Here is a 24,144-nt window from a genome sequence, read left to right on the forward strand (position 1 = left end):
TTCAGTTTAACGTTCCTGTAGTAAACACGTCGCTTAAGGGATCAATGCCACTTTGTTTTGCTGTGCTTGAACAAGAGAAAAGGAAGGAGGAGAATTGTTTTCTTCCTTCCCAGCCAGCAGTGCATGGCCACCAGTTATCTGTGAGTCACAGCTGAAAAGCTGTATTGCTCAAGTCCTAACAGCCTCAGACTGCAAAGGAAGAAGGGATTTAAGTCACAAAGTAATCAGTTAAGGATGGCTTTAAGTGCAATTTGGAGGGTTATCTTTGGGGAAAAGTTCCTGTTGATTTTTCAGTAAACACTTAAGTTTGCTTTGTTAAAAACATAAAGGGGATCTGCTAGACTAGTATTGGTCAGTAACACTGTTGGCTCTCTTTTGAGAAAATATTTATTCTTTTAATGACCCCCTCTCCCCCACCTTTTTTTACATGCTAATGTAAAATAGGGATGTTAGTATGTTACATAATGTAAATTAGATAAGTTCTAATGTTTGTTAGAATCAAACTGTCCAAAACCACTGAGCTCAGTTTTATTTCTTATCTTATTTTTAAATAGAACAGAAAAGTATTCATTGTTATTTTGCAATAACCTTGAAAGTTATTACTTGCAAACTGTTACAGTTTTGTTTTTATAGTAAAGAGAAGCTTAAGCTCATGACATCTTTTTTAGTGATCCAGCTGTATGCTTTGTAATAATTCTCCATTAGTGACTGAAGGCTACATCTAAGGTACCAAAACTCTGCTAGCATGAGATCTAGTAAAAAAATAGGATTTCTCTCAACGAGCCAGCAGTTACCTTCGTACACATCCCATTTGAAGTGTTTGTGTGAGAGCTGAGTGTTTAAGAGAAATCTTATGGCCCCAACTATTTTGCTGGTTTGTTGCCAAACAAAATGAAACAAACAAACAAACAAAACAGAAAGGAAAAGATAAGGAAATTATTGCCATACGAAGTGATTGTATAGCAGGAACTGGAGAGTGTTATGCAGCATGGACTTCGAAATACCTGTTTTTTTTAAACTGTCTGTGCAAATCCTCCCGTGATTTGCCAGTGTGCTTGATCCTGTTTCTATGGCCAGGCACCACAATGACCAACGTGAAGTCTTGGTTACAAAACAGGCTTTAAGGGACAAATCTTGATGAGTCCCAGATCTTGGGCTTGGCTGGAGGTTGGGGAGGTGATGGAATCCTCTTTACTGTTCAGCACCGTAGTAGCATTAGTGTTAAACCTGCCCTTTCTGGAGGGATTTGTATGGGATGGGTTTGTACTCAGGAATGAGCGTGTCCTGTGCCTGAATCACTTGTGTCGTAGCAGGCAAAGAGCTGCTGTAAAGCCATGTTGGCTTCCGTGGCTTCCTGGAGGTACAGGGGAATCCTGCTTCTCCTTGCTCTGGTGGGGAAGGATGCCCTGTCCTGCATTCTTCCTTTGTTCTTGTTTGTACTAGTTAATTAAATACGAGTTCAGGTTTTATACTGCTGACAAGGCCTCTATGGAAGCCGTGATGTCGCACAGAAATGGGTAAGGTCACCAGATCCCATGATGTTTGCTTTCACTTAATAGTTTCCTCATGGCCGGCTTGACCCTGTGGTGAAAAACTATCACTTAGAAGGGAAAAAGTTCATGTTCACTTTTCTTTCCCAACTTCATACGTAAGAAGAAATGGTGATTTTAAATCTTTGCAGAGTGAAATAAATACATGAGGACAGCAGAACTGTGTCTGAATTTGCAAGCCCTGGAAGTTTCCTAATTCAGAACTGGGCCTCCGTTCTGTGCAGGCTGAGGAGGAGGCAGTCAGCACCACATGGCATTTACTTGCTATTTGAAATGTTCTACCTTAAAAAAGCAAAGCCCAAAAAACTTCAGGCCTATTTTTATCTTCGTTGAAAGACAGGACGTAATACATGAGAGAGGCTGTCTTGGATGCTAATTTGATGTGCAGTTGATTGCAGGGTTTAACTTCCCGGGTAGGATAAACATGACAGCGCTTTTTTCCTCCCTGAGTAAGCAAGAGGATTTTTCAAAGTGTTTTCACCTAATACCCCACCATGTGTTCAACCAGGTGCTGTATCGTATGGACTTGTGGCTTTCAGTTGTGAACTGTGGCATGGCACATTTGGTTTGTATTTCCTGGTGCTGCTGAACCCTCCTCCCGGCAGGGCAGGAGGCTGGTGGGCTGATGGGAAAGTCCAGACAAACGATAACTTTGATTAGTTGAAGGTAATCTGTTTATCTCTTGCAAAGTGCCCTTCCTGCAGCGATTAGATGTTGAGCACAATGTGCCAGTGTGTGCAAAGGCAAGAGATGGGGCAGGTTGTAGTAACTCAGCCATAAAACGGTCATGGCAGCTACAATCTGGCCCTGTTGTGTAATTCCCCTTGGTGGAAGGCTCCAAACTGGGTCAGATCGGTGTGAGAAACGAGGGCAGTCGCATGGCTGTGTGGTGCCTACCTGCCTGTCCTGCCGTGTCCCTGCTCCCGCTGCCACCACGCGGCGTGACAGCCCTTTGGCAGGGTGACAGCCCACCCAGACTTGGGCATACACAGTGGACGGTGGCCGAGGAGGAGGATGGCAGTGAGTTAGACAGACGGCAGCGTGACAATAGGCACAGGAGCTCACCATCTTTGTTTCACCCAGCTTCTGCAAAGTTTAATTAAGTCTTTTTGAAAGCTTCTGTTTAACCCTCCTGCTTGTGGTGGGGCTGCTGAATGGGTGTCAAAAGTTAGCTTATAAAGAACATATGTGTACTGCTGAGCAAAAATAAAGCTTAAGATTAGAGCCCTTTTGTACTCCAGTCTGAGACATGGCTGCTCTTCACTTTGTCTGATTTTATTTATAGAGATACAAGGACCCACATCTTTTCCTTTAAACAATTTTTGTTTATGTGTGTTTTATGGTGTGTGGGGTTTTTTTTGCTTTGTGTTTTTTTTGTTTGTTTGTTGTTTAGTTGTTGTTGTTTGGGCTTTTTTTTGTTTTTCTGGTTTTTTTAGACTTTGCAACAAACAATGAAACATGAGAGATGATACACAGGAGGACACTGATGGGAGAAACTGTATCATGTGTCACGCTTTGACCTGGAGCATTTAGTGGCATTAAAAAAGCACTTCTGCTTTTTCTGTTTGTAGATGAGAATTCATTCCTGCTGCGCTAGTAGTGTTTGTATTTTTTCCCCCCTTTGGGTTTTTTTTGTTGGTGCTTAGTTTGCTGGGATAGTAAAACATGGAAAATTTTTAGCATGCTTTTGTTGATATGGTCTCTGGCAGATAGCATGCAAGATGCTTTATAGCACAGTATGGACAACATAGGAATAAATAAAACGCCTTGAAATCCCAGGTGACCGGCAGAGACCCACAGAGGTAACACTATTGACCACCTCCTTCTGAAATGTGAGGAAACACATGCAGCTTTACAGTTTTGAATGCAAAAAAATTGCGTACAAAACCAATGTTTATTTTTCTCAGGCCTGGATATCAACTGGAAGGGAACATTGTTGCTATTTAAAAGTAAAAAACCCCGCTGTTTTGAAATACAACTAGACTTTAGCGCAGCATTTTTCAGGAAAAAAAAATTGCGATAATAGGTTGTTTTGCATCTGCAGTCCCTGGCTGAAGTCACAGGGTCAGAAAGCGAGCAGAGCCGGCGCCGTGCCCATGGTCCCGGCGTCGCCGCGGGGCTCGGGACCTGCCACCAGCAGACCGCAGAAGCTGAATGAATCTCTTTGGCTGGTGTAAACTGGCACAGTTCCACTCGAGCCAATTTAGATGTTGGCCTTTTCTACCATCTACTTGACTAAGCCAACTTATTTTGTGTGACACGTGTAACAGTGCAGGGATGTCACTTGCCTCTGCCTGGTGGTAAAGTGCTCCTGGGACCTGGCAGTGAAAGGCTTCCTATGCCAATACCAATCCCTGCAAAGCCTCTTCTTCCCTTGTGTTTATTTTCTTTTGGACACTCTTCAATGTTATTGAGGAGCTGAGAGAGGCAAAGCAGGAACTGATGACTTCAACTGGAATAATTCAGTATACTTGACAGATTTTCAGCCTTGCTACAGGGGTGTTGAGTTGTGCCTTTAGCCTTCAAGTTTCTGAGCTCATCTAGTTACTGCTGAAACACAGCTGAAAATGACATTTTAATGTTTCTTGAAGTGTTTGTAGATATGCATGCTGCCTTATCTGCTTAGATTTATTTTTCTATAAATGGCTGATTAGTTCTCAAACATTTCATAGTTTACACTGGAAATGTGGTGTAAGTAGGGGGCAGTGGAAGATGAGTAACGAAGAAATGTTTCCCTTGTCTGTCTTTAAAGCTTTCTGGGGAACGTGTGGGTAGTAATTCTTCTGAGGCTTGTTTTTTGAACACATACTTTGCTTTATTTTCCTTGAGATCACGATGCCTTCTTTATTTTTCTTTCTCAGTTGTGTTTGTTTCTTTTCATCCATCACAGCTGCTTTATGATAGTTCTTTGTGTACGGAAGAGAAGTACCCAGGAGTACCCATCGCTGTCCAGAAGTGACAGTGCATGATCTGAACAGATGAACCTATGATTGCCCTGGCCCTCTCTTCAGGCTTTATTGTTGTTTTGTACTGTGATTTCTGCTGTGATGCACTGGGGTACCGTAACAGAGGAGTCATCCCCAGGCCGCTTCAGTCTTGTCCTTTAGAGCAATTCTCTCTGATCCATCCTTCCTTTGTGTTTACTTTTCTTCTTACCCTGCTTTACAAAGGGACACACAAACTTTAAAAACTGGATCTTCATTGCCATCTGTCCATACGGTTATTAAGGTAACGCTGTGTCTTCTCTGTTGGTTGGAATGGAGGCTTCAAACAGGCCGTGGTGAGGAGCTGGTGACCTTCCCAGTGGGTACAGCTGAGCCAGAGGATGGTTTCTGTCTCTGACCCACAGTCTGTATACTGCGGTGCTGTTCACTGTGCTTGGGGTTCAGGGTAATGGGTATCCATATGGTGTTCTGGGACTGGTCCTTTTTCTGTGCTTCGTGTTTGGATGGCAGTGTTCTGAAATAGTTCACATAATGTATTTATTTTTGCATTTTTCTATAATCAGGCATTGGTGCTAGGAATCTTTCTGCTGTCTACATGTCAAGGATACCAATAAAGATGTTTTGTGGTATGATTAGTTAATATGTTGTTTCTGATGTTAATTCAACAATGCTGGCCCTATATCATCACGATACATTGCTTATGGCATCCATTTTCTGCACGGGATTTTGTGCACAGTCTGATATAACTGTTATTTAAAAGACCGATGGCAGGTTTGTGTTTTTATATGCAGTAATCCTGCTATGATTTTGAGCCTTGAGGATCAAAGATTGGGATTTACTGGGCTCATTATGTACCTCTTCTTTCCTCGCAGGGCTGCCTCCCGGTAGAACATGAGCAGGTAATGCACAAGGAGCACCACTGGGAATCATGTCAGACGAGTCAATCTCAGGGAGTGATCCGGACCTGGACCCGGACTTGGAGCAGGAGGATATGGAAGAGGAGGAGGAGGAAGATGAGGAGGAGGCGATGGAGGAGGACAATGATGGGGATGATGAGGAGGACTTACTTGATGAGAGTGGTAAGTGAATGGGGTTGTGAATTTCTGCATACATTTGTTATACAAAACCAGAGTTACTGATTTTGGTGAGTGACACCTTGGTAGATAGCACAAGGGTTAGGATTCGTCCAGCACTTAGAAGGGAGAAGTGCTCAGGTGTATAGTTTAAACAAGGATTGAATGTAGGTTAAATTTGGACATCTAGCCGAAAGAAGTTTTCATCATGAAAACAAACCACAAGCATAAATTGTAAGGAGGATAGAAATTTTAAAATAGCTACAGATTCAGGGAAAACAATTATATAAAGAATTAAATAAATCAGTTTAGAATTACTTGTATTATTAAAAGGATCTGGTAAAATTAAATATGTTTACATCGCTGGCTTGCCCATAGGTAAACAGTTAATGGATGCTGTGGGCAATTACTGATCACAATAATAATCTTTAATGACTGAGAAATGTTCTTTTCTCACAGTGTACAGGTTTGGGGTTTTTTTTGTTGTTGTTGTTTGTTTGTTTGTTTTACAATATGAAAGGTGGCAGTGCTGACTAAGGAAGTTGTCACCTTCTATCCTCACCTAGTTGTAAGTGCCCCACTTTCCTCTTCAGTCAGGACCAAGGCAGCCGTTTGTGGGCCTGTGCTGCACAGGTTGCATTTAAGCAAGATTAGGTAACTGCTCTGGTTCATAGCATGATCCTGGACATATGTTTCATCCATCAGAAAGGCCAATGTTCTAGGTCACGTAGACAGGAGTGCATGGCTCAGGTGGGAATTCCCCATGCTGTATTTGCCACTAAACTCCTTTTATCATAAAACTACAGCCCATGCCTAAGGGATGTTGTATTTGCTTCCTTTAAAATTGTGATTTTTTTATAATTTCAAAGAGTATGTGCATTTTTTTAACGCACCCCTTCAGCCTATGGAGTATAGTCTTCCTTTTCTTAGTGTAGAATGTGTTAAAGACAGATACTTCTCTCTTCCTGTAGTTAGTGGAGTATTTTTTGTTTCAAAGTACATTGCTGTACTCAAGGGGTTTTCTTTTGTTGTTTTGTTTGTTTGGGTTTTTTTTAATATTCTTTCAGCCACATGCTACTCGAATATACTATTTTGATTTTAAATGCTTATAAAATGTTTACACAAATTAATTTTATTCCTCTAGTTTTATTCACATGATGGCTTCTTCTAATGAGAGAGTAGCAGAAATGGAAGTGTTAGCTCAGATAAGAAACCAGGGAATTCCCAGGACGTGGAGTTACAAGGCCACTGATGACTCTGTCTCAAAGAGACTGGCAGTTACCTTGTCACTTTGTTCACAGGAACCTGCGCCCAGCGGAGCAATAGGAAGCATGACATTGTAGACAAGCTTTTATTAACAGAGGAGTGGCTGTATGTCATGTCCAAGTGGCTCATTCCACATGGTTATTTTATCATAGACCTATGTATTTTATCATCTACCTCTGTCCTATAGTGTCTGAATACTCATACTTGGATTATTTTTTCCAAAGCAAAGGTAAATCAGAACATCACTAACTGTTAATGACAGCTGTTTATTTTCATCTTAAAACACTAGAAGCATGTTTATGTTTTGTATTTCGTTAGTGACTAATTAAAAATAGATTTTAACAAATGTAGGAAATAATGAGGAAGATTTAAAAGACAATTTACATATAAGTAGCATAAAATATTTTTACAGTTGTTCATTAGATACAGGAAAAACTCTCTCTCACACAATCTGAGCAAAGCTAGATTGCCTCTGAGCTTTCAGGTTGTTTCAGCTTTATTTCTGTCTGCTAGAGTATCAGGATGCTTTCTCTGTGCTTAGCTATATAATTACTGTTTTCTGTGGAGGTGTCCACTCTGCTTTTCCTCATGTCTCATCACAGCTATGTACTGCCTTAGAAATGACATTTGATGTCTATATTACCTTGGATCTAATATAAAACCAGTCTCCTGCTAGTTGGCCTACGAAAACATAGGTGACTTCAGAATTAAGAGGATCATTTTATTTTGTCCATCAGATATTTATAGTCCTGTCTCTTTGTAGATGACCTCCGTTCATAAAAATCCTCTTAGGAACAGACAGTTACTTTGATTCACAAGAGGGAAGTATGTGCTCTAATGTTTATACTATGAAGTTTTTTAACAGCTTAATTTTAATAATTTCTGTTAAGCTTTGTTCTGCCTGTTCCCAGCTGTGCTGTTCTCCTCCCCTCCTGGTACTGTGCTTGTTCTGTAGATGTTCCATTAAGGGTCCCAGGGGATCCTTCCCTTGTAGACAGGTTCTTGCATATTTCTAGCACTACAAGATTTAAAAGATCGTTAATCTTTCATGGTTATTTCCTTGGAAGAGCGACAGGCTGCATCTATGTTTTATCCAAACTGAAATGGATTACTTGTTTTAAATAATAGTGATGATAACAATTATAAAACTAACATTTTTACTGCTTGATTGCAAAACAGTGACTTTGTTTTGGGTATGTAGGTTTTCCATGATTTGATGGTGACTCAGATTCCTTCTGAACCTTCCATGGTTAATGTAATGTTACCCACACCTGTTGATAGTTGAAGGTTTGGTCTCACACTTAGCAGTCACATGGGTTTTGCAAATTTAACCTGTTTTCATTTATTAATATATATATATAGTGTGTGTGTGTGTAATTAATACTTGTGGTGGTTTCAGTTTCAGGATTTTGTGTTCTTTTACGTTCTGGTAATTAGGAGTGCTGTCTTCAGTTTTGGTGAAGTTTTGTTTGCATTTAGTGTAGGCTATTGCATAGGTGGTCTAGAGTTTAGTCTGGATGTTTATAGTACAAACTTTGTCTTGATGAAAGCAGTTCTTAAACCTTCTCCTCCTGCCCCTAGGGAAGAAAGAGAGCACAGAGGACTAGTTTTCTGAATATTTCTGAACAAGTGAGAGTCAATAACCACATAGCTTAAATCCTTTGGACTGTCAGTGGTGGTCAATTAGTGAACCTTAGCATCATGTGTAGGAGCTCTGACAGCTTTAGTCTTTTTTTCTAGCACACTTCTGCCAGGACATGCCTACCCTGACACTTCAGACCCTTTCCAGGGGCTGCCAGGCTGCACACCCATCCTGGGAGCATGTGTCAGTCCTACCCAGAGGCTTCCGCTGCTTTTCCAGCCTGGTCATCCCTGCACGCTGCATCTGTTTTCTCATCGCTTGTGAGCAGCAGCACTTGTTTTATCATGTTTGATTTCGTGATAGCAGTGCGTGACTGCTAAGAACTTTTTTCTTTAACTCCCTAAATCCTTTTCACTAGAAATGTGATGTGCTGATGACTGTAGAGATAACAGGCTGTTTTAAGTCCTGCAGTTCTTCTCTGGTCCCGGTAGTTGCTCAGGGCTGTGTAGAGCTCCATAGAAATGAAAGCTAATTCGAGCAAAGAGGAAACAAACCTCCAATATGAATTTTACAAATAATTTCAAATGCAAGGACTGTTCATATCTCAGAGCTTTCCTGAGGAAAGCTGTTGAGTGTTTGAACAAATCGCACTGTAGTGCTCTGGTTTTTTTTGTGTTCTGAATGTCTTTGGATTATTCTGATTGAAGTCTCTGAAATTCATTGTCTCCTACTCATTGCTGTAATTCTGCTATTAATAGTAGTGGCACATTGCTTCTTACCTCTGAGTATATGAGTTACACACTTTTTTAAAGGTGTAATTTGGGTAAAAGTGTAAAGAGGTGATTGTTTCAGTTCTCTGAAAGATGTCTTAATGAGCACAGGCATTCAGACGCTGTTCTCAAAAGCTGCGATAGTTGTGTTTGCACACAGGATGTGTGGTACAGCAGACAGATTGGAGTCAGTACCTCTGGCTTATGAAAGTGGACAATTTTCCGATACCACAGTAGTACTGCAATACTTGATATACAGATGTACCAGGCAACACTAAATAATAGTGTATTAGATGCTACTGTTGTGATATAATAATATCCATGCAACTGGCATTGTCTGTCCTGTGTTGTCTGCTTTGCCTGTTTTCTCCTGTCCCATCCCTTCTTTCTTTCCCCAGGGCTGGGTGCATGCCAGCTCCATGGCATCTGTGTCTGACTAGTGAGCAGGAGAAGGTGGAGGCATTCTGCCCTCCCTCTTCCCACCTCAAACTTGTCCTATTCCTACTCCTCCCCGACAGAGTGCTGGAGCAAAACATAGCTGCTCTGTGCAGGGTTTCTGTGGACAGATGGACGCTAGGAGAGGCGTGAGCGAGGAGCACAGTTGTATTGTTGGTGCAGAATTGCAAGTCCTGGGAGAGTGGAGCACATGGGGTAACTGCTCTTTTGCACTGCAGCTTCTCAGTAGTGTGAAGGTACCAGGGCCAAGTCTGAGAACCTCTGAAAGACTGGCACAAGAGGTTAGTGAGGGGAAAGATCGACCCTTTTCCTCACCTTAGCCTGCTCACCTCACCTTAACTCTGCTCATCCCTTTCTATGTCATTTTGTAGCATCATGACAGACCCGGTTACCTCTTGTTTCTAGAGCATCATCCAGAAAGTATTCCAATGGCTGCTTTTTGTTTGAACTTGAGCGTACCACTTGGTACTCACAGTTTTGAGTTTCCTGTGATACCAAGGCAGGAGTACTTGACTTCAGATGGCAGCCACTATCATTCAGGTTTGAAAAGATCTTTGCTTTCCTTGAACTCTCACTAGAGGGAAGGCTGTTTGTTTAAAGGAGTACTGCTAGATCAGCTTCATATACAATTTGCACTTGGTGGTCGGGGAAAAAAATGTTGGCATGAAATTATAGTAAGAACGTATTTTGTTTAGTGCGATGTTCCTATGTGGCTCATCATCATGTTGCATGCAGCAAGGGGTGCAATTACTTTGAAAGTGAAACGGATTTGTAGCTGCCTGGATAATTTCTTTGTCTAACCTGAGGGGAAAAATCAGTAGTTAGTGCCATACTTACTAGAAAGTTCATTAGCACTTGAGTTATTAAAGCTGAAATGATTTCGGAAATCTGTTTTTAAAGTCATGTGCAAATGTGAGTTAATATTTTTTGAATGATACGTGAATGCATCCTTGAGGTGCAGGGAGCTGCTGCTCATCTTGGAAGATCGTGTTATTCATGCGCTTCCCACCTCCAAGTCATTCCATCTTTACTTCTCCCCAACAAAGTGCTGGAACAAAACGAAACTGGTGTGTGTGTGGGAGTCCCCAGCTGGATGTGTGGGGTTGAGAACAGAGCAAATTTCTGTCCTTACAGGGAAAGAGAGGAAAATCGTTGTTATAAATCTGTTCATTTAGCAGGCTCCTTCTGCTCAGGTACACGAGATTTTACTTTTCATCTGAAGTTATTCTTATAAACTGGGTCATGTTATACTCACCTGTATGAAAATGAGGGGCAGAGCGTGAAGACAGTCTCCTGAATAATACCCTGCTAAATTATATCCTATTCCGTATCATTTTATATCCAGATTTAGAAAGGCCTTTACTGCTGGAAGAGAAAAGAGGGAGCTGCTGTTAGAAGGAAATTTACCTGCATGTGTCACTTGAATTGGATGGTCCTACTTGAACTGGAAATGGAGATTAGTAACAGCAGCCTGAAATCTTTCTGTGTTCTACTTTTGACCACACTGCACACCACTTTTTCTTAGGAAAGACTGGTTTTAGGTTGTCCTCCCTATCTACTAGAAAAATTAAATACATGCCTTAAGAAGAGGAGGAACAAATAGGTACTTATTTCTTTAATCTCTGAACTCCTTTAGGAAAGGAGCTTTTCACAGCTGTGTTGAGGGTATTTGGGCATCCCAAGGTCTCTGCAGCCTTGGAGACTTGTAGCTGCTCTTTGAGCAGCTCTTTAATGAGATGCTTCCACCTGCTGCAGTACGTGGGCATGATGGACTTGATTGCTTCTTGCTTTCTCCCTCAGGCTGGTGGTACACAGGCTTTAATTCTTGTCCTTGTTCAGCTGGAGGCTGGTGGCAGGGGCTGAGGAAAGGGACAGGCCTGTTGGAGTAAACTTGGAGTGGAGAGGAGGCTCTTTTTGTTGATTGAAAATGGATGAGTCAGAAAAAAAGGTAGGAAAGTCCTGACTTCTGTTTCTTTCCCCAACTCTAGAAAAGCGCTGAAGACGATCAGGAGGGTTCCTTTAATTTTAAGCTCTGCTGTATTCTGTATGTACGTATGCCAGAGTGGTGGGTGCTAGTAAGTAATACTCCTATAATTTAATCTGCAAATTATCGTTTGCAGAGTGCAAGGTGGATTTTTTGGGGGGAAGAGAAGAGTGGTGATTGACATATTTCCATTTTTTCCATTTTTTCCTTCTCGATGGATTTCCTTATCTTGAATCTTTTATTTTGGTTACTCGGGGCAGGATGCAGCTCCCTCTGGAGTCCACCAGTACCATTTCTAAAGAGGCTAGAAGGGCATGTCCTGGAGCAAGCCAGCCTCTTCTCCACAGTAAGTTTGTTGCCTCCACAGTATCCCTGATCTTTCTAAGCCTGGGAAACCAAACCTTAACTTCTGTGTACCACCGTGCACTTTGCTGTTCTTAGCCAACCACATAGATTTTAATGCTTATTGTGACTTTTTGTAGACTGTCTTCCAAGTCAATCAAATTGTTATGGGAAACTGCATTACCTTAGAAAATTATCCTTATAGATCAGATTTTTAAAATATGCTTTATCATATGAGTACAGACTGTGGGGCTTGACCTTGAATCAGCTGGTTGTGGATAACTCAGCAAACCTGCATCTAACTGCAGATATTGGATGCATTTCTCAAGTGACTTGCTATAACTAAGTTGCTGAGGGGTTTTTATTGTTTTCTCAGACCCTGGAAGGGATGAGAGCATCTCCAAAGATGCTGGGTGTCTGTGAAGCATACGCTCTCCGCCTCTGCAAATCTTACATTCGAGACTTGCGTTGGTTTCCTAAAACCCAGAAAATTACAAGCTGGCTGTCATCTATGTTTCCACAATCCGGCTGAATAAAATACGAAAGAGATAGTATCAAAGGTGAAAAGAGACTGGCTACTAGTATTTGCAGATTTAGCAATCCTGGTTACTGAGTAATGCAGAGAGGTTACATTGAAATGGCAGGGAAAGAGGCTTGGCTCTCATATTTAGGCAAAAGCCCCACTGGTTTCTCTAGGAACTTTACTTCGTTACAGAAGGCTGCATACTTTACCCATTATTTTTATTCTGGCAGTTTCCCTATAGTACAGTCTGTCTTTCAGAACAAATGGTGTTTCTGTGTGCAGTCGGAGGGGTTTGGACCTGCCTGGCTTTTGTCCATACCCAGCACGTTGTACGGGAGCTGCTAACGCCCATGCAGACCCTGTGGCAGGCACCCAGCTCCCTTGAAGTGACTTTACTGGACTCACTAAATGGTGACATTAAAAAAAAAGTGCTCTTGGGTGCTTTGCTGGGAACAGCCAGTACCGTGTGCTTTGTGAGCTCCCTTTCTGTGAGCTCTCATTGCAGGAGGATTGGACTAGGTGACCTTTAAAGGTCCCTTCCAACCCAAACTATTCTATTATTCTGCTGAAGCTGCAGATTGCCTTGCTGGGCATTTTGTTTGTGTTGGGGCAGTTTAGGCTGTTGGAAAGTGATAAAGACAGGTGGAAGTCCCTTGTCTATGGGCTCTTTACCCATAAATATGTGAGGAGCAGGTGAAGATACCAGGAATGGAGTGCGGAAGGAGTGACACCAGGGGGTTGTGGGGGTTTTATTGACCGATTCCAGCATTTTAACTAACCCTGTGAACTAGATTATTCTCAGCAGGGTGAGGTGTGGCTTGAAGGCTGCTGTGGGAAGGAAGGATGAGATCCTGACAGCGCTGTCCCTCAGCCCCCTTCACAGGGAATTACAGACTGACGATGTCGCGGATCAGTCCCTGAGCCTTTTGCCGCACACTCGCTCTGTTTGAAAGTGCGGATGCTTTAGCCGTTTCCTCTGCTTATCCTAAGCAGGGGGAAGCTCCGAATGAAAGAGTTTGTGACTCCTCTGTCCCCTCCCAGGCTCTCTGACAGCAGTTTCCTCTTTGAGAGGATGGCTCAAAGTCTGGCAGAGCCTGAAGGTTATATAACCTGGAGTAATGACTCGCTTTACTTCTTTAAAAGGAGGTGATGACGCCAGAGCTCCGCTTCCTTCGAACCTGCCGACTGGGCACAGGGACTGGCTCATCTCACAAAATGATGTGGTATAATAACTAGCTACACTTTTTTTTTTTCCCCTCATTTCTTCCTCCTTCCTTTTGATCTATTGCATATGATGGAATACAAAATAGAAATATTTCTGTGCAGTTCAAGAACAGCCCATGTCCACAGTTCTGCATTTTCTATTTATATGTGTGTGGATTTTTTTCAAATGTTTTTTACCTGTAGCTACATGCTCTCTTTTATTAAAGTTGCCCCAAACGTGAGAGTAGCTTGAATGCCCGGGGAGCAGGGTCAATGAGCGGGTGGTTTACTAGCTGAAGAAAGAATTGCTCCAAGACCTCCATGGGGAGGAGAAGTATCTTGTTTCTTCCTGATTTTCTGGTAGGGGTTGTGCTTTATTGGCCAAAACCTTGTTTTTCTCTTTTCACAAAGCAGCCAGAGAATCCCTAAGGAAGGATAATCACACTCATGTTTACTTCTCTGCCATGTTTGTTACCTTTTTCCCCGTGTGTGTTTGCAATAGTCAGCTTTGTACCGTACCTAGTCACTGCTAGTTGATACCATACTCCATTGTCTGAAACGTCTGAAACCATGACAAAATCACAAGGAAACTAATTAGCAATTTTGCAACATGGTATTTTCACTCTTGAACAGGTAAGGAATGGCAAAGTGACTTTGCCAAGGTTGCCTGATGAGTGTGATGGAACCAAAGTCAAAATCCTGTGCTTTACATTTTAAGCAGCACTGCTTTTATTTTCAAATGTACTGGGCGAAACACTTATCTGTTTTCCGTTTGAGTTTAAGCTATGCAAGGGGTCCTTATTTTCATTTTTCCTTAGTTTATCTGGTATTGTGCTGTATTTAATGACTAGTTAAGTAACATGTGCACGTAGCTATATGTTACACAAGTATAATGGTTTTTTGCCAAGAAACAGCAGCAAGTTTGTAAGGAAGGGGAACTGTTTTAACTGAGCTAGAAGCATTCTTCAGATTTTAAAACACAGCATCACATCACAGTTATTTGCTTTATTTGTTGTTTTAATTTTCTGCTTAGGCTTTATAGAAAATTGCAACACCGAACTTGCTGAAGTGTCCGGCTCGTCGTTTGGATCAAAGATTTTGGTGCAATACCCATTTTTTTTATTTTAATGACAATAGTTTGTACTACAGATGTTGAAAATATGTTATTCACATTTTCTTCAACGTGCAGTTCACTGACTCAGTCTCAAAAAAATTAGAAGTAGGAGTCAGAAGACGTTATTTTCACTCGCAAATAATGAGATGGGAAAGCTACAAGATTAAATCTTTTTGGACTAGGTGAATAGAAACTTCTAGTTTAAGTCTCTGTCAAAACAAATTTTGCAATTAAGAGCTTCATCTATGTACAATATTTAAATACTTGAAGTAGTAGAAACAATTTTAAAATGGCACTTTTCTGTACTCTTAGCTTGTGATTTATGTCGAATTTGCACCTAGAGGAAAACTGAAGTTAAAGTTGTACAAAATCGCTCTTCCATGGTGCACAAATACATCGTGTCATCAGCAGCAGAAATGTAGCAAGTTACAGGAAGATATGAGAATCAGTTTATTGAATATAACAGATTGTAACTTGATGGATTTAGCTTTGATTAAGATGCTGATAAATACCTGTGATATAAATCCTTCAACTTAAAATCATTACATCTTGTAAAAAACAAGCTTGTTTTCTTCAGTGCATTTAAACAGCCTTTGAAAGCCCAGGGCTGAAGTCTGAAACAGTGTCTGTTTTGCCCCAGTGAGAGTCTGAAGAGCATTTGCACAAGGCACTGCAGTTCATCACTACCTGTATTTTGTGTGATTAGATTTTTCTCACATTGTGTACAACTTCCCTCCCCGGTTATGATTTAAATGAGTGTGGGAAAGAAAATAAACCAAGATTCATGTGAATGCAAACAAAATGAGAAAAAACAGATTGATCAAATTTTATGCCTTACATTCCAGTCCAAAACTCACTAAAATCAATGGAAAGTCTCCTCTGATTTTCTGTGCTTGGTTTAGGTCTTATTGAAAAGGAGTTTTAATTTACAGCACAGAATTTGTTTAAAAAGCAAATGATTCTCAAAGCCCAGCAATACTCAGTTGGCAGCAAGTAGTATGGAGTTTAATTCTGTCTGAACTGGTTTAGGTTGATAAACACCACCTATGTTATAACCAACACAAAATTCTATTCTTCTGTGTTTTCCATGTTGCTAAAACAACAAGAAAAACAGGACAGGGAAAACAGCTTTAATGATGGTTGTATGTGTTCCTAGAAGTTGATAATCAGGAGTGAAATTTGGCTGTCAAGCCTAGTTTGTGTTTAGTAATGTGCATACAATTCAGATTCATAGGCAGCTTCTCTACTGGTTGGTGATCGGTGGGGTGTGCAGCTGCTGGAGATGGAATAGCCTGTGAGAGCCTGTGCTGGGTTTGGCTGGGATAGAGTTAATTTTCTTCACATTATCAAGTATGGGGCTATGTTTTGGCTTTGTGCTGGAAGCAGTGTTGATAACACAAGGATGTGTTAGTTACTGCTGAGCAGGGCTTATACACAGTCAAGGCTGCTTCTGCTCCTCACCCCACCCCACCAGTGGGTAGGCTGCAGGGAAACGAGGAATTGTGAGGGGACACGGTTGGGACAGTTGACCCCAACTGACCAAAAGGACATTCCATACCATATGGTGTCATGCTCAGTATATAAAGCTGGGGGAAGAAGGACGAAAGGGGGAATATTTGGAGTGGTGATGTTTGTCTTCCCAAGTAACCATCATGTGTGATGGAGCCCTGTGTTCCTGGGGATGGCTGAACACCCGACTGCCCATGGGAAGCGGTGAATGAATCCCTTGTTTTGCTTTGCTTGTGTGTGTGGCTTTTCTTTTATCTATTAAACTGCTTTTATCTCAACCCAGGAGTTTTCTCACTTGTATACTTCTGACTCTTTCTCTCATGCCACCGGAGGGACTGAGTGAGCAGCTGCGTGGAGCTGAGTTGCTGGCTGGGGTTAAACCATGACAGAAAGCTGTGGGACAGGGAAGGGACTGCACAGCCAGCGTGGAGCAGTCGAGGATGGGCAAGGAAGGTTTCTTGTGTTCTGCAGGGTGGAGATGAGAGTGAACGGCACATGGGGCAGTCATTGGAGAGAAGGGAACCACTCCAGCTTGTAGGGACTAAGAGCATGATGACACATGGTGGATCCAGTGCTTCTTGCCTGCAGTTTGCTTGGTCGGCGTGGATCGGGTTGATGTTGAGCAGTCCTGGAGAGGACAAGGGGAACAGGAGATTGAAGGAACTAGGTTCAAGGTGGACAACAGGCACAGGAATGGGGAAGGTGAGTCACTTGTGTTATGTTTTGGGATATTTCGTTGAAACTTTTTAGTTGACCAGAGTTTAGTTTGGTTCCCCGCCCCCCTCATCTCCAATGTTCTCTGCTATACAGAGGAACTGGTGTCCTGAAAACCTTTGTGATTGAGCTTCTTGTGTGTGTAGGCAGGTTTCGGTGTGAGTTTGAACCCGTATGAATTTGCAGTGCTCAGGGATGCTGACATTGCTGCTGGAAAGACTTGTCAGTATTATAAAAGCCTTTGATCTTGATATTCTATGAAAATCAAATTTTATAGTGATTTTTTTTTTTTTAACAGGGGAATCTCCTAGGTTGTTTGCAAGGGAATCTCTCAAGTGACATCGGTTTCTTGACCAGCCTCTTCTGTGGATTAGTACAGTTGTACAATTGCAAAGAGCTTGTGGTTTGAGGCTGAGGTGGGTGAGGTACGGCAGCCAGGTGAGATTTCAGACCGTGTAAGGGATGCAGAACATTCTTCCTTACCAGCAAGGCTGGCCTCGCAGAAAAGCAATTTAGTAAATGGGCTTATCTATAACAAGATTACCTTCCATGAGGAGCTCATTTTATAAACTGACTGTTTCTGGCAAATCTAATTCTTGGCTGTGTGAATACGTATTTATCATGACTAACAGTGGTGGCCTCCCCAGTTGGCTGTTGTAAGTAGAAAAGCTAGAAAAATTCCTTTCCATTCTGCACACTAAGGTGAAGGAGGAAATCTCCTTTTTATGGCGGTGTGCAGAAGGACAGGTATAGGTCATGTTTCCCCCACTGTATTGAGCTTCCATTTTCCTCGTGCTTATTTGCTGCAATAAGCATGGCTTGGAAAGTACCCAGTTGCATTTACACAAATACTTGTCTTAAAATCTTGCTTCCTAGTTTCGTAACTCTGTTAGGTCAGATGCTGAGGTCATGTTTGGTTATTTATTCCAAAGTCCTTACAAGGCCTGCTACAATATCCTTGGCTATATACTTTTCTTAATATATTTGTCCCTCATTTCCCCCTTGATGACCACTGTATGTTGTATGTACCAGACTATTTGAATCTGTGGCACAGGTGAAAGGCTGTCTTGTTACCAAGCTTCTTAATTTTAATACAATTCATAATATTTTATTTGGTAACATTTATAAGGCTCTAATTATGAAAATAGCACCTTGGGTTTGTTTCAAAGTTGCGATGTACCCTGAAGCAATGTGGATATGTTGATGGTAGCAAGCGTTCACTGCCCTCTGCCACTATCTTGAATGAAAGGTCTAATAAGAATGGCTGGAGTCACACAAAGGGTACCTGGGCTTGCCCTGGCTGTGTTTGCAGACCCCTAGACCAACCATTACTGTTACAAGCGCAGCATGTTGTTCTGCAGCCCTGCAGATCCGTGCCAGGGCTGCTCAGATACAGCCTGCTTCGGGCTTCCTGTGCCCACCCTCGCTTTCCCAGCACTCACTTGCCAGTTGTTTCAAGTGATGAGCTGACTTCGTTACGTGGACAAATGCTTGCTAAGAGCGAGCTGATTGTGTTATGTGTCTGTCAGCCCGGGTTTGCTGTTTGCTGCTGGCATCGAGTACGGCTGTGGAGGGAATCAGACATGGAAAAAGACTCTGTGGCACTGAAGAATGATGTTTAGCCTTTAGGGGTTCAACCGCAGCTTTAAAGTACTTATTCTCTCCTGTGCTTACTTATTCTCTCCTGTACCCATCCTTCTGGTGCAGATGGATGATGGGGAGGACAATTTACTTAGAAAAAGCTTGCACTCCACAAAATCTGAAAGGTTGTTTCCTAAAAACTGTGAAATCTCATTCATAGTCCATTTGCTGCACACAGAGCCTTCTGCATGCTGCCGACGCTGTACGAGCTGCCGATTTAACCAGGCGAACAGGGTGCTTTTCTGCCTGTTACTGTGCAAACAGGTTATCAGCTCCCAACATACTTCTCAGGTTTCAGTCTCAGTCGTCCAGTTTTCTTGGAAGTTAGCAGGCAAATAGTTCATAAAATCAGAGATACCAAGATTCTTTTAAAAAAAGCCAGAAAAGCTGTACTTATTTTTGCAGCTCATTGCCCTCCTCTTTTCCTTTTGTGCTGTGAAACTTGGAAGCGGGTTTACGGTCCCACGTGTCCCCTGTGCGGAACGTCCTGTTGTCTGTTGGGATTCCCCTTGCACGGGCCCCACCGGAGCCCGAATGGTTATGTAAGGATTTTTATTTTATTCTCAGTCTTGGTCTCTGCCACTAGTTGAACTGGATCATGGGCTAAGTGAATGGGATCCGCTCAGAACGGCGTGCAGCTCCGCCGCTCGAGATGAGGGAGAGGAGTGAGACCTCCACTGTACGCACCCCTTCAGCCTCCCTACTCTTCTTCTCTCTTTTAAAACTCTTTTCCCAGGCATAACTGAGGTTGCTCCCTCTGATTGGGAACACGTACTGAAGTCAAACGGGCCGGGCAGCGTAGCTCCAGCCGTTGATCCCTGGGGGAGCACCAGCTCCCTCGGGCAGGGCTGTGCTGTTTGACTCTCCAAGCAGGGGAGGAGATAGTGACAATTTTTATTTAGGCTGAACACGAGGGGTATTTATGTAACAGTGACCCCGGTCCGTCTCGGCTGGGTGCAGGGAGGATATATGCGTCCTGATTCCTGTCACACCGGCTGGGTGGATGCAAGCACTAGGAGCTATTTACCAAAGTTATTTTCAGAAACCTTAAAGTGCAGGTTTCCCTGCCTGTGCCCTGGACTGTTTTATTGGGAGACATTTCCCACTTGTGAACTGAACAGCCAGTGAGAGTGGATTTAGGGCTCACTGGGCTGTGGGCAGAGATAAGGAGTTGTCGGGAGTGACTGGAAACTTTTGTCCTGAAGACCCTGAGACCAGAATAGCAGAAGGGCTGAGAGCTTGTGGCCACGCTGAACGAGTGTCGGGGCAGAGCTCTTACCTCAGTGCCCTGAGCAGCATGTTACTCTTGGATGAGTCTCAACAGTTTCCAGGTAGGACACAGGTTGGTGGTGGGGTTTATTTTGCACTTTTTGTTTATTTTTTGTTTGGTGTTGTGGGCTTTTTTTATGTGTGGTTTGTTTGTTTTTCTTTCTCCCCATTCCCCCCCCCTCCGCCCCGCCTTTTCTGTTCTTTCTTGTTTTCCTGTTACACACTGTTCATTCTTCCAGCCCCGTTCGTTTCTCCCTCCTGGAGCACCCTACTCACTGGCCAGCAAAGTGCAGGAGGAACCAAGACTCTTCTATGGGGTTCTGGTTTTAATTTGCTGCCTATCTGGCAGGGATGGAAACAGTTGAGTTTTCAGAGTCTTGCAGTGCTTGTTGGCTTGATGGAGGAGATATAAGAAGGAAACTCTTTCTTTGTACTTTTAGTTCTCAAGACTTTGGTGATGTGACATTCTGGGTCTGGCTGCTGTTGTTTCTGCTGCTGTCTTATTGTAATGCTGCAAAAGTAATCTTTAGCAAGAGAGGAGGCAGCATTTATTATCAGTATGATTTTATATCCATTGTCTCCTCCCTCACACCCTTCAACTTCTTGTGTATACTTTCCCCCAACATCTTACTCGATAAGAGTTTTGAGAGTTTCTTTTATCAGTGAAATATTTGGTGACTTGCTGATGGGGCAGCAGTCCGGGCACCAGGCAGAGCTGTTGGTGCTTGCTCCACATCCCCTAATTAGTGCCTAATAGGCTAAGAGCTACTTGGCTTTTTTTTTTCTTTCCCCTCCCCCTCTCATCAAATAGAAGATGCTGATGAAACAGGACTTTGCAGTTTTGGGATGGTTACCGCTTAGTTTGCTTGCTGGTGGGAGGACATTGTCTGTTGGAGGAAAAACTTTATTCAGATTTGAGCAACTTTCTAAACTTTTAATTTAACTTGTTACTTTGAGGTCAGGTACTCGGGGACACCAAGCTTCTTCCACCTTGTTCATGTGGCAAATACTTACAGAGTTCATGATATGAATTTAATAGACTGGTCAAAAATGGTCCCCAGGGGTTCCAGCTCTGGGTTCCTGGTTTGTTATACGAGTCCAGTGCAGTGTGGTCTTCATCACGAGTTTTTATAGAAAGGGCCCATGCAGTATTTGTTGTCCATTAGTCGGAGGGGTGGATTCTAGCAAAAGCTTTCTTAGTTCTCGGGTTGTGTCATTTCGGGAGAGTGTGAATTGAGAAAAGAACTACAATACAAAATGAGTTTAGATAAATGAGGAATCTGGGTGATACAAGTGGCTTATGTAACTCAGTCTTTGGAAATGAGACTGTAGGTCATAGAGGGAGAATACAAGGTTAGAGGCCTTCCAAAGTTTTGGATGGAAAGGTATTTTGGGGTCATTTGTACAAACGTAGGAGAACAAGAGTGCAAGTGCACTTCTCTTTGTGCTGCATTGCTCGTCAAGTTGTAAAGTCTGGGAAAGGTTCATCACAGCCTGCTCTACCAGCAGGAAAATGGTCTCTGTTTGAGGAAGCATTAATGGAGCTCACATGGTTGTGCTCTGGCTACTGAATCCAGGAGGGTCTCTGTCCCACTTCTCCATAGCTCTTTGTCCCTGGAGAGGGTGATAAAACTGCACAAGGTCACAGAGTGAGACTGGGACAGAACTGAGTTGTTATGCTCTTCCCTGCCTTTGTGCTTCAACCACTGGTCAGGATTTCTTTTTGTCTCTGGTTTACATGGCTTTTTCTCACTCCAGGTGTCTGAACACTTCTTTGGGGTGTTCAAAGTAGCAAACACTTGTATATGTGATGCTGTGCGATCTGTTTATCATTTTATAAATGTTTCTGCAAAGTTAGAGAAGATTTTTGATTATTTTGTGGTAGCACTCACCAGCGAGTAAATCAGGGCTTGTGGCAGTACATTGCCCATCCCCATTTGAAAAGAGGCTGTTGCCCTGCAAGAAAAGAATCTCTTATTTACAGAGCCCTGTCTCTTCTCCATATACACGTGTACTCCTTTTTTTACCAAAGAGGCAGTTTTAATTTAGCAGTCTTCTGAAGGAAGCAGTGCTTGTCTTTTTTCCAGGATGTAGTGGGCTTAGATTTTGGGGTGTTACATATTTTGGATGGAGGTGTCCTTGTGACATTGTGGCTTCAATGTGCATGAGTCTGATTGCTATGAACAACTTCGGAGCCCTTTGTCAAACTCCTTTAGGAGCACACGAAATGGCACCAATATTTTGAAAAGAAAAAGTAGAAACAGATTGTTCTTTGAGTGATGCTGTTTCATCCTGGTCTTATTAGCTTTCTCCAGTGCTCTCGGTCACTTTTCTGGCTGCACTTGATGGGAGAGGTGCCAGTGGAATGCAATGGCACACAGGCTCAAACTCAGCAATTTGTGTTTTGTTCCCAAGTGATGCCTCCCTCATTAAACAGAATCCTTAAAAATTCCTCTGAAATTAGAGACTGAAGCAGAAAAAAAGAATGCAGCTGAAGTTCTGTGCTTTGTTACAGTTCTAAAAAAAAATCCTCAGCTATGTTTTGGTTTTCCAAGTAGGAAATTATATTTAGGGAAAGGAAAGAGAACCTGTTGGTCAGAGCATAGGACAGGGAGCCAACGACTTGGGAGTTCCTCAGCACTGATGCCTACCTGATTTCTTCACCTGGGTTTCCTCTGCTGCAAGATGGACAGGGGTTGTTTCACAGGTTATTGTGAGGATCGTGTTATGCTTGGGAACTCCTTTGACACCAAACAAATGCCAAGTATTATTATTTTGAAATCTCTCCTCTCTTATACCATTGCTACCATGAGCAACAACAAAAGAGCACTCAGATGCTGAAGGATGTTTTATGTGGGATTATTTCCCATGTTGCTCTTTCAAATTAGGAGTGAGTATCAGATGTCTTCTCCTCCTGCTCTGTTCATATAATAGGTCCTGAACAAAACTATGGTGAGGGCTTGAGGCTGGAATTAAAGTTTGTTTTGTGCTCGCTATTTGTTTGCCATTTTGGTGGCCTTGGAAGCGTGTGGCAGCAATAATCCCTTCTTTGTTATTTCTCATTGCTCTCAGGGTATCCTGGTGTAAAGCTAATGCCACAACTCCCAGCTACCTAGTGTAAACTAGTGCTTATGTAATGATTGCGTAATGCAGAATGCTTGCTCCCCTACTCGTCCTCTTTTCTTAGTCCCTGAAATTTATCCCTAGAAGAGTCATGGTAGCAACCAGCTGGATTCACTGTGCTAGGAACATGGCAAGCCCTGTATGCATCTGTTTTCTGAAGCTGGGAGGTGAAATTTACCTAAATCAATTATTTATCCACCTTAATAGAATACAGCAATTTTTTTTTTTCCTTAAGTTTTGAACTGTTGTGAAAAAAGCAAGGTCTCATGGTTAAATTCAGTTACCTGTGGTTTAGATCCCTATGGTAATTTTTGTAATCTGGCTGGCAAAACTGTATTCAGGGTTACTAGTTAACTGGGATAACCAGAAAGGGGAGGTTTCATTTCTTTCCTCTGTGCTGCTTGTTGAAAACTTCCCAGCACTCAAGCCTGAAACGCTTCCTGACTCCGGTGCGTGGTTTTATGTAACTCGGTTGCTCTCGCACAGTCCCAGCTGAAGGACACATGTAACCCATCCCCGCTTCACTCCTACCTTGCTACGTGCATTTCCTGGCTTTGCTTCCCTGTCTTGGCCAGTGCCCGCAGTGTCTGTGTGAGTGGAGGGTTCGTGAGGAGGAGGAAGCAGTTTAAATTTTAGCTTTGAGGACTTTTATTGGGAAAAGTAATTTTGGTTATCTGTCTAGGAGAGAGATGCCAGGTAGCAGCGCTCTGCATTTCTCCAGATCTTGCTGTCTCAAAGCGCCGTGGAAATTTGATTTGAAGTTTCACGATCTTCCTTTGAGCACACCAGAGCTGGCCGCAGACGTGAGATTGCCTGGTGCTCCGGAGCAAGGATCCACCTCTCCTCCGTGGTGCGGGCGAGGGGGAGGACAACCTGAGGGCCACCCCACCAGGGCTGCGTTTCAGGGGCTTGTGTGAGGTGCTGGTGGGGCTGGGTGCAGCTGTGCCAGCACTGGGCCAGCTCTGGCGGTGCGGGGTGCTGGTGGCTGCAGGCCTGTGCCATACCACGCTTATATAAGCGCTCTTTGGGGTTTATGTAAGCTTGGTCTCAGCGTCCCATAGCATTGAGGCCCAGCCAGAA

At 42.8% G+C, this 24,144-nt stretch overlaps 1 protein-coding gene across 2 annotated transcripts in view; it reads left to right on the plus strand.

Moving 5' to 3' along the window:
• The window catches only part of RAD54L2 (RAD54 like 2), a 63,638-nt gene that overhangs the window by 13,840 nt on the left and 25,654 nt on the right, over positions 1-24,144 (plus strand). For both annotated transcript variants that reach the window (XM_080350712.1, XM_080350711.1), the window contains exon 2: positions 5,368-5,574. In XM_080350712.1, the coding sequence (XP_080206838.1) occupies positions 5,424-5,574 (151 nt within the window). In that variant the 5' untranslated portion in view covers positions 5,368-5,423. The remainder of the gene's footprint in view (positions 1-5,367; positions 5,575-24,144) is intronic.

This window comes from Nesoenas mayeri (genome assembly GCF_963082525.1).
Source record: "Nesoenas mayeri genome assembly, chromosome: 10".
Classification (NCBI taxonomy): Eukaryota; Metazoa; Chordata; class Aves; order Columbiformes; family Columbidae; genus Nesoenas; species Nesoenas mayeri.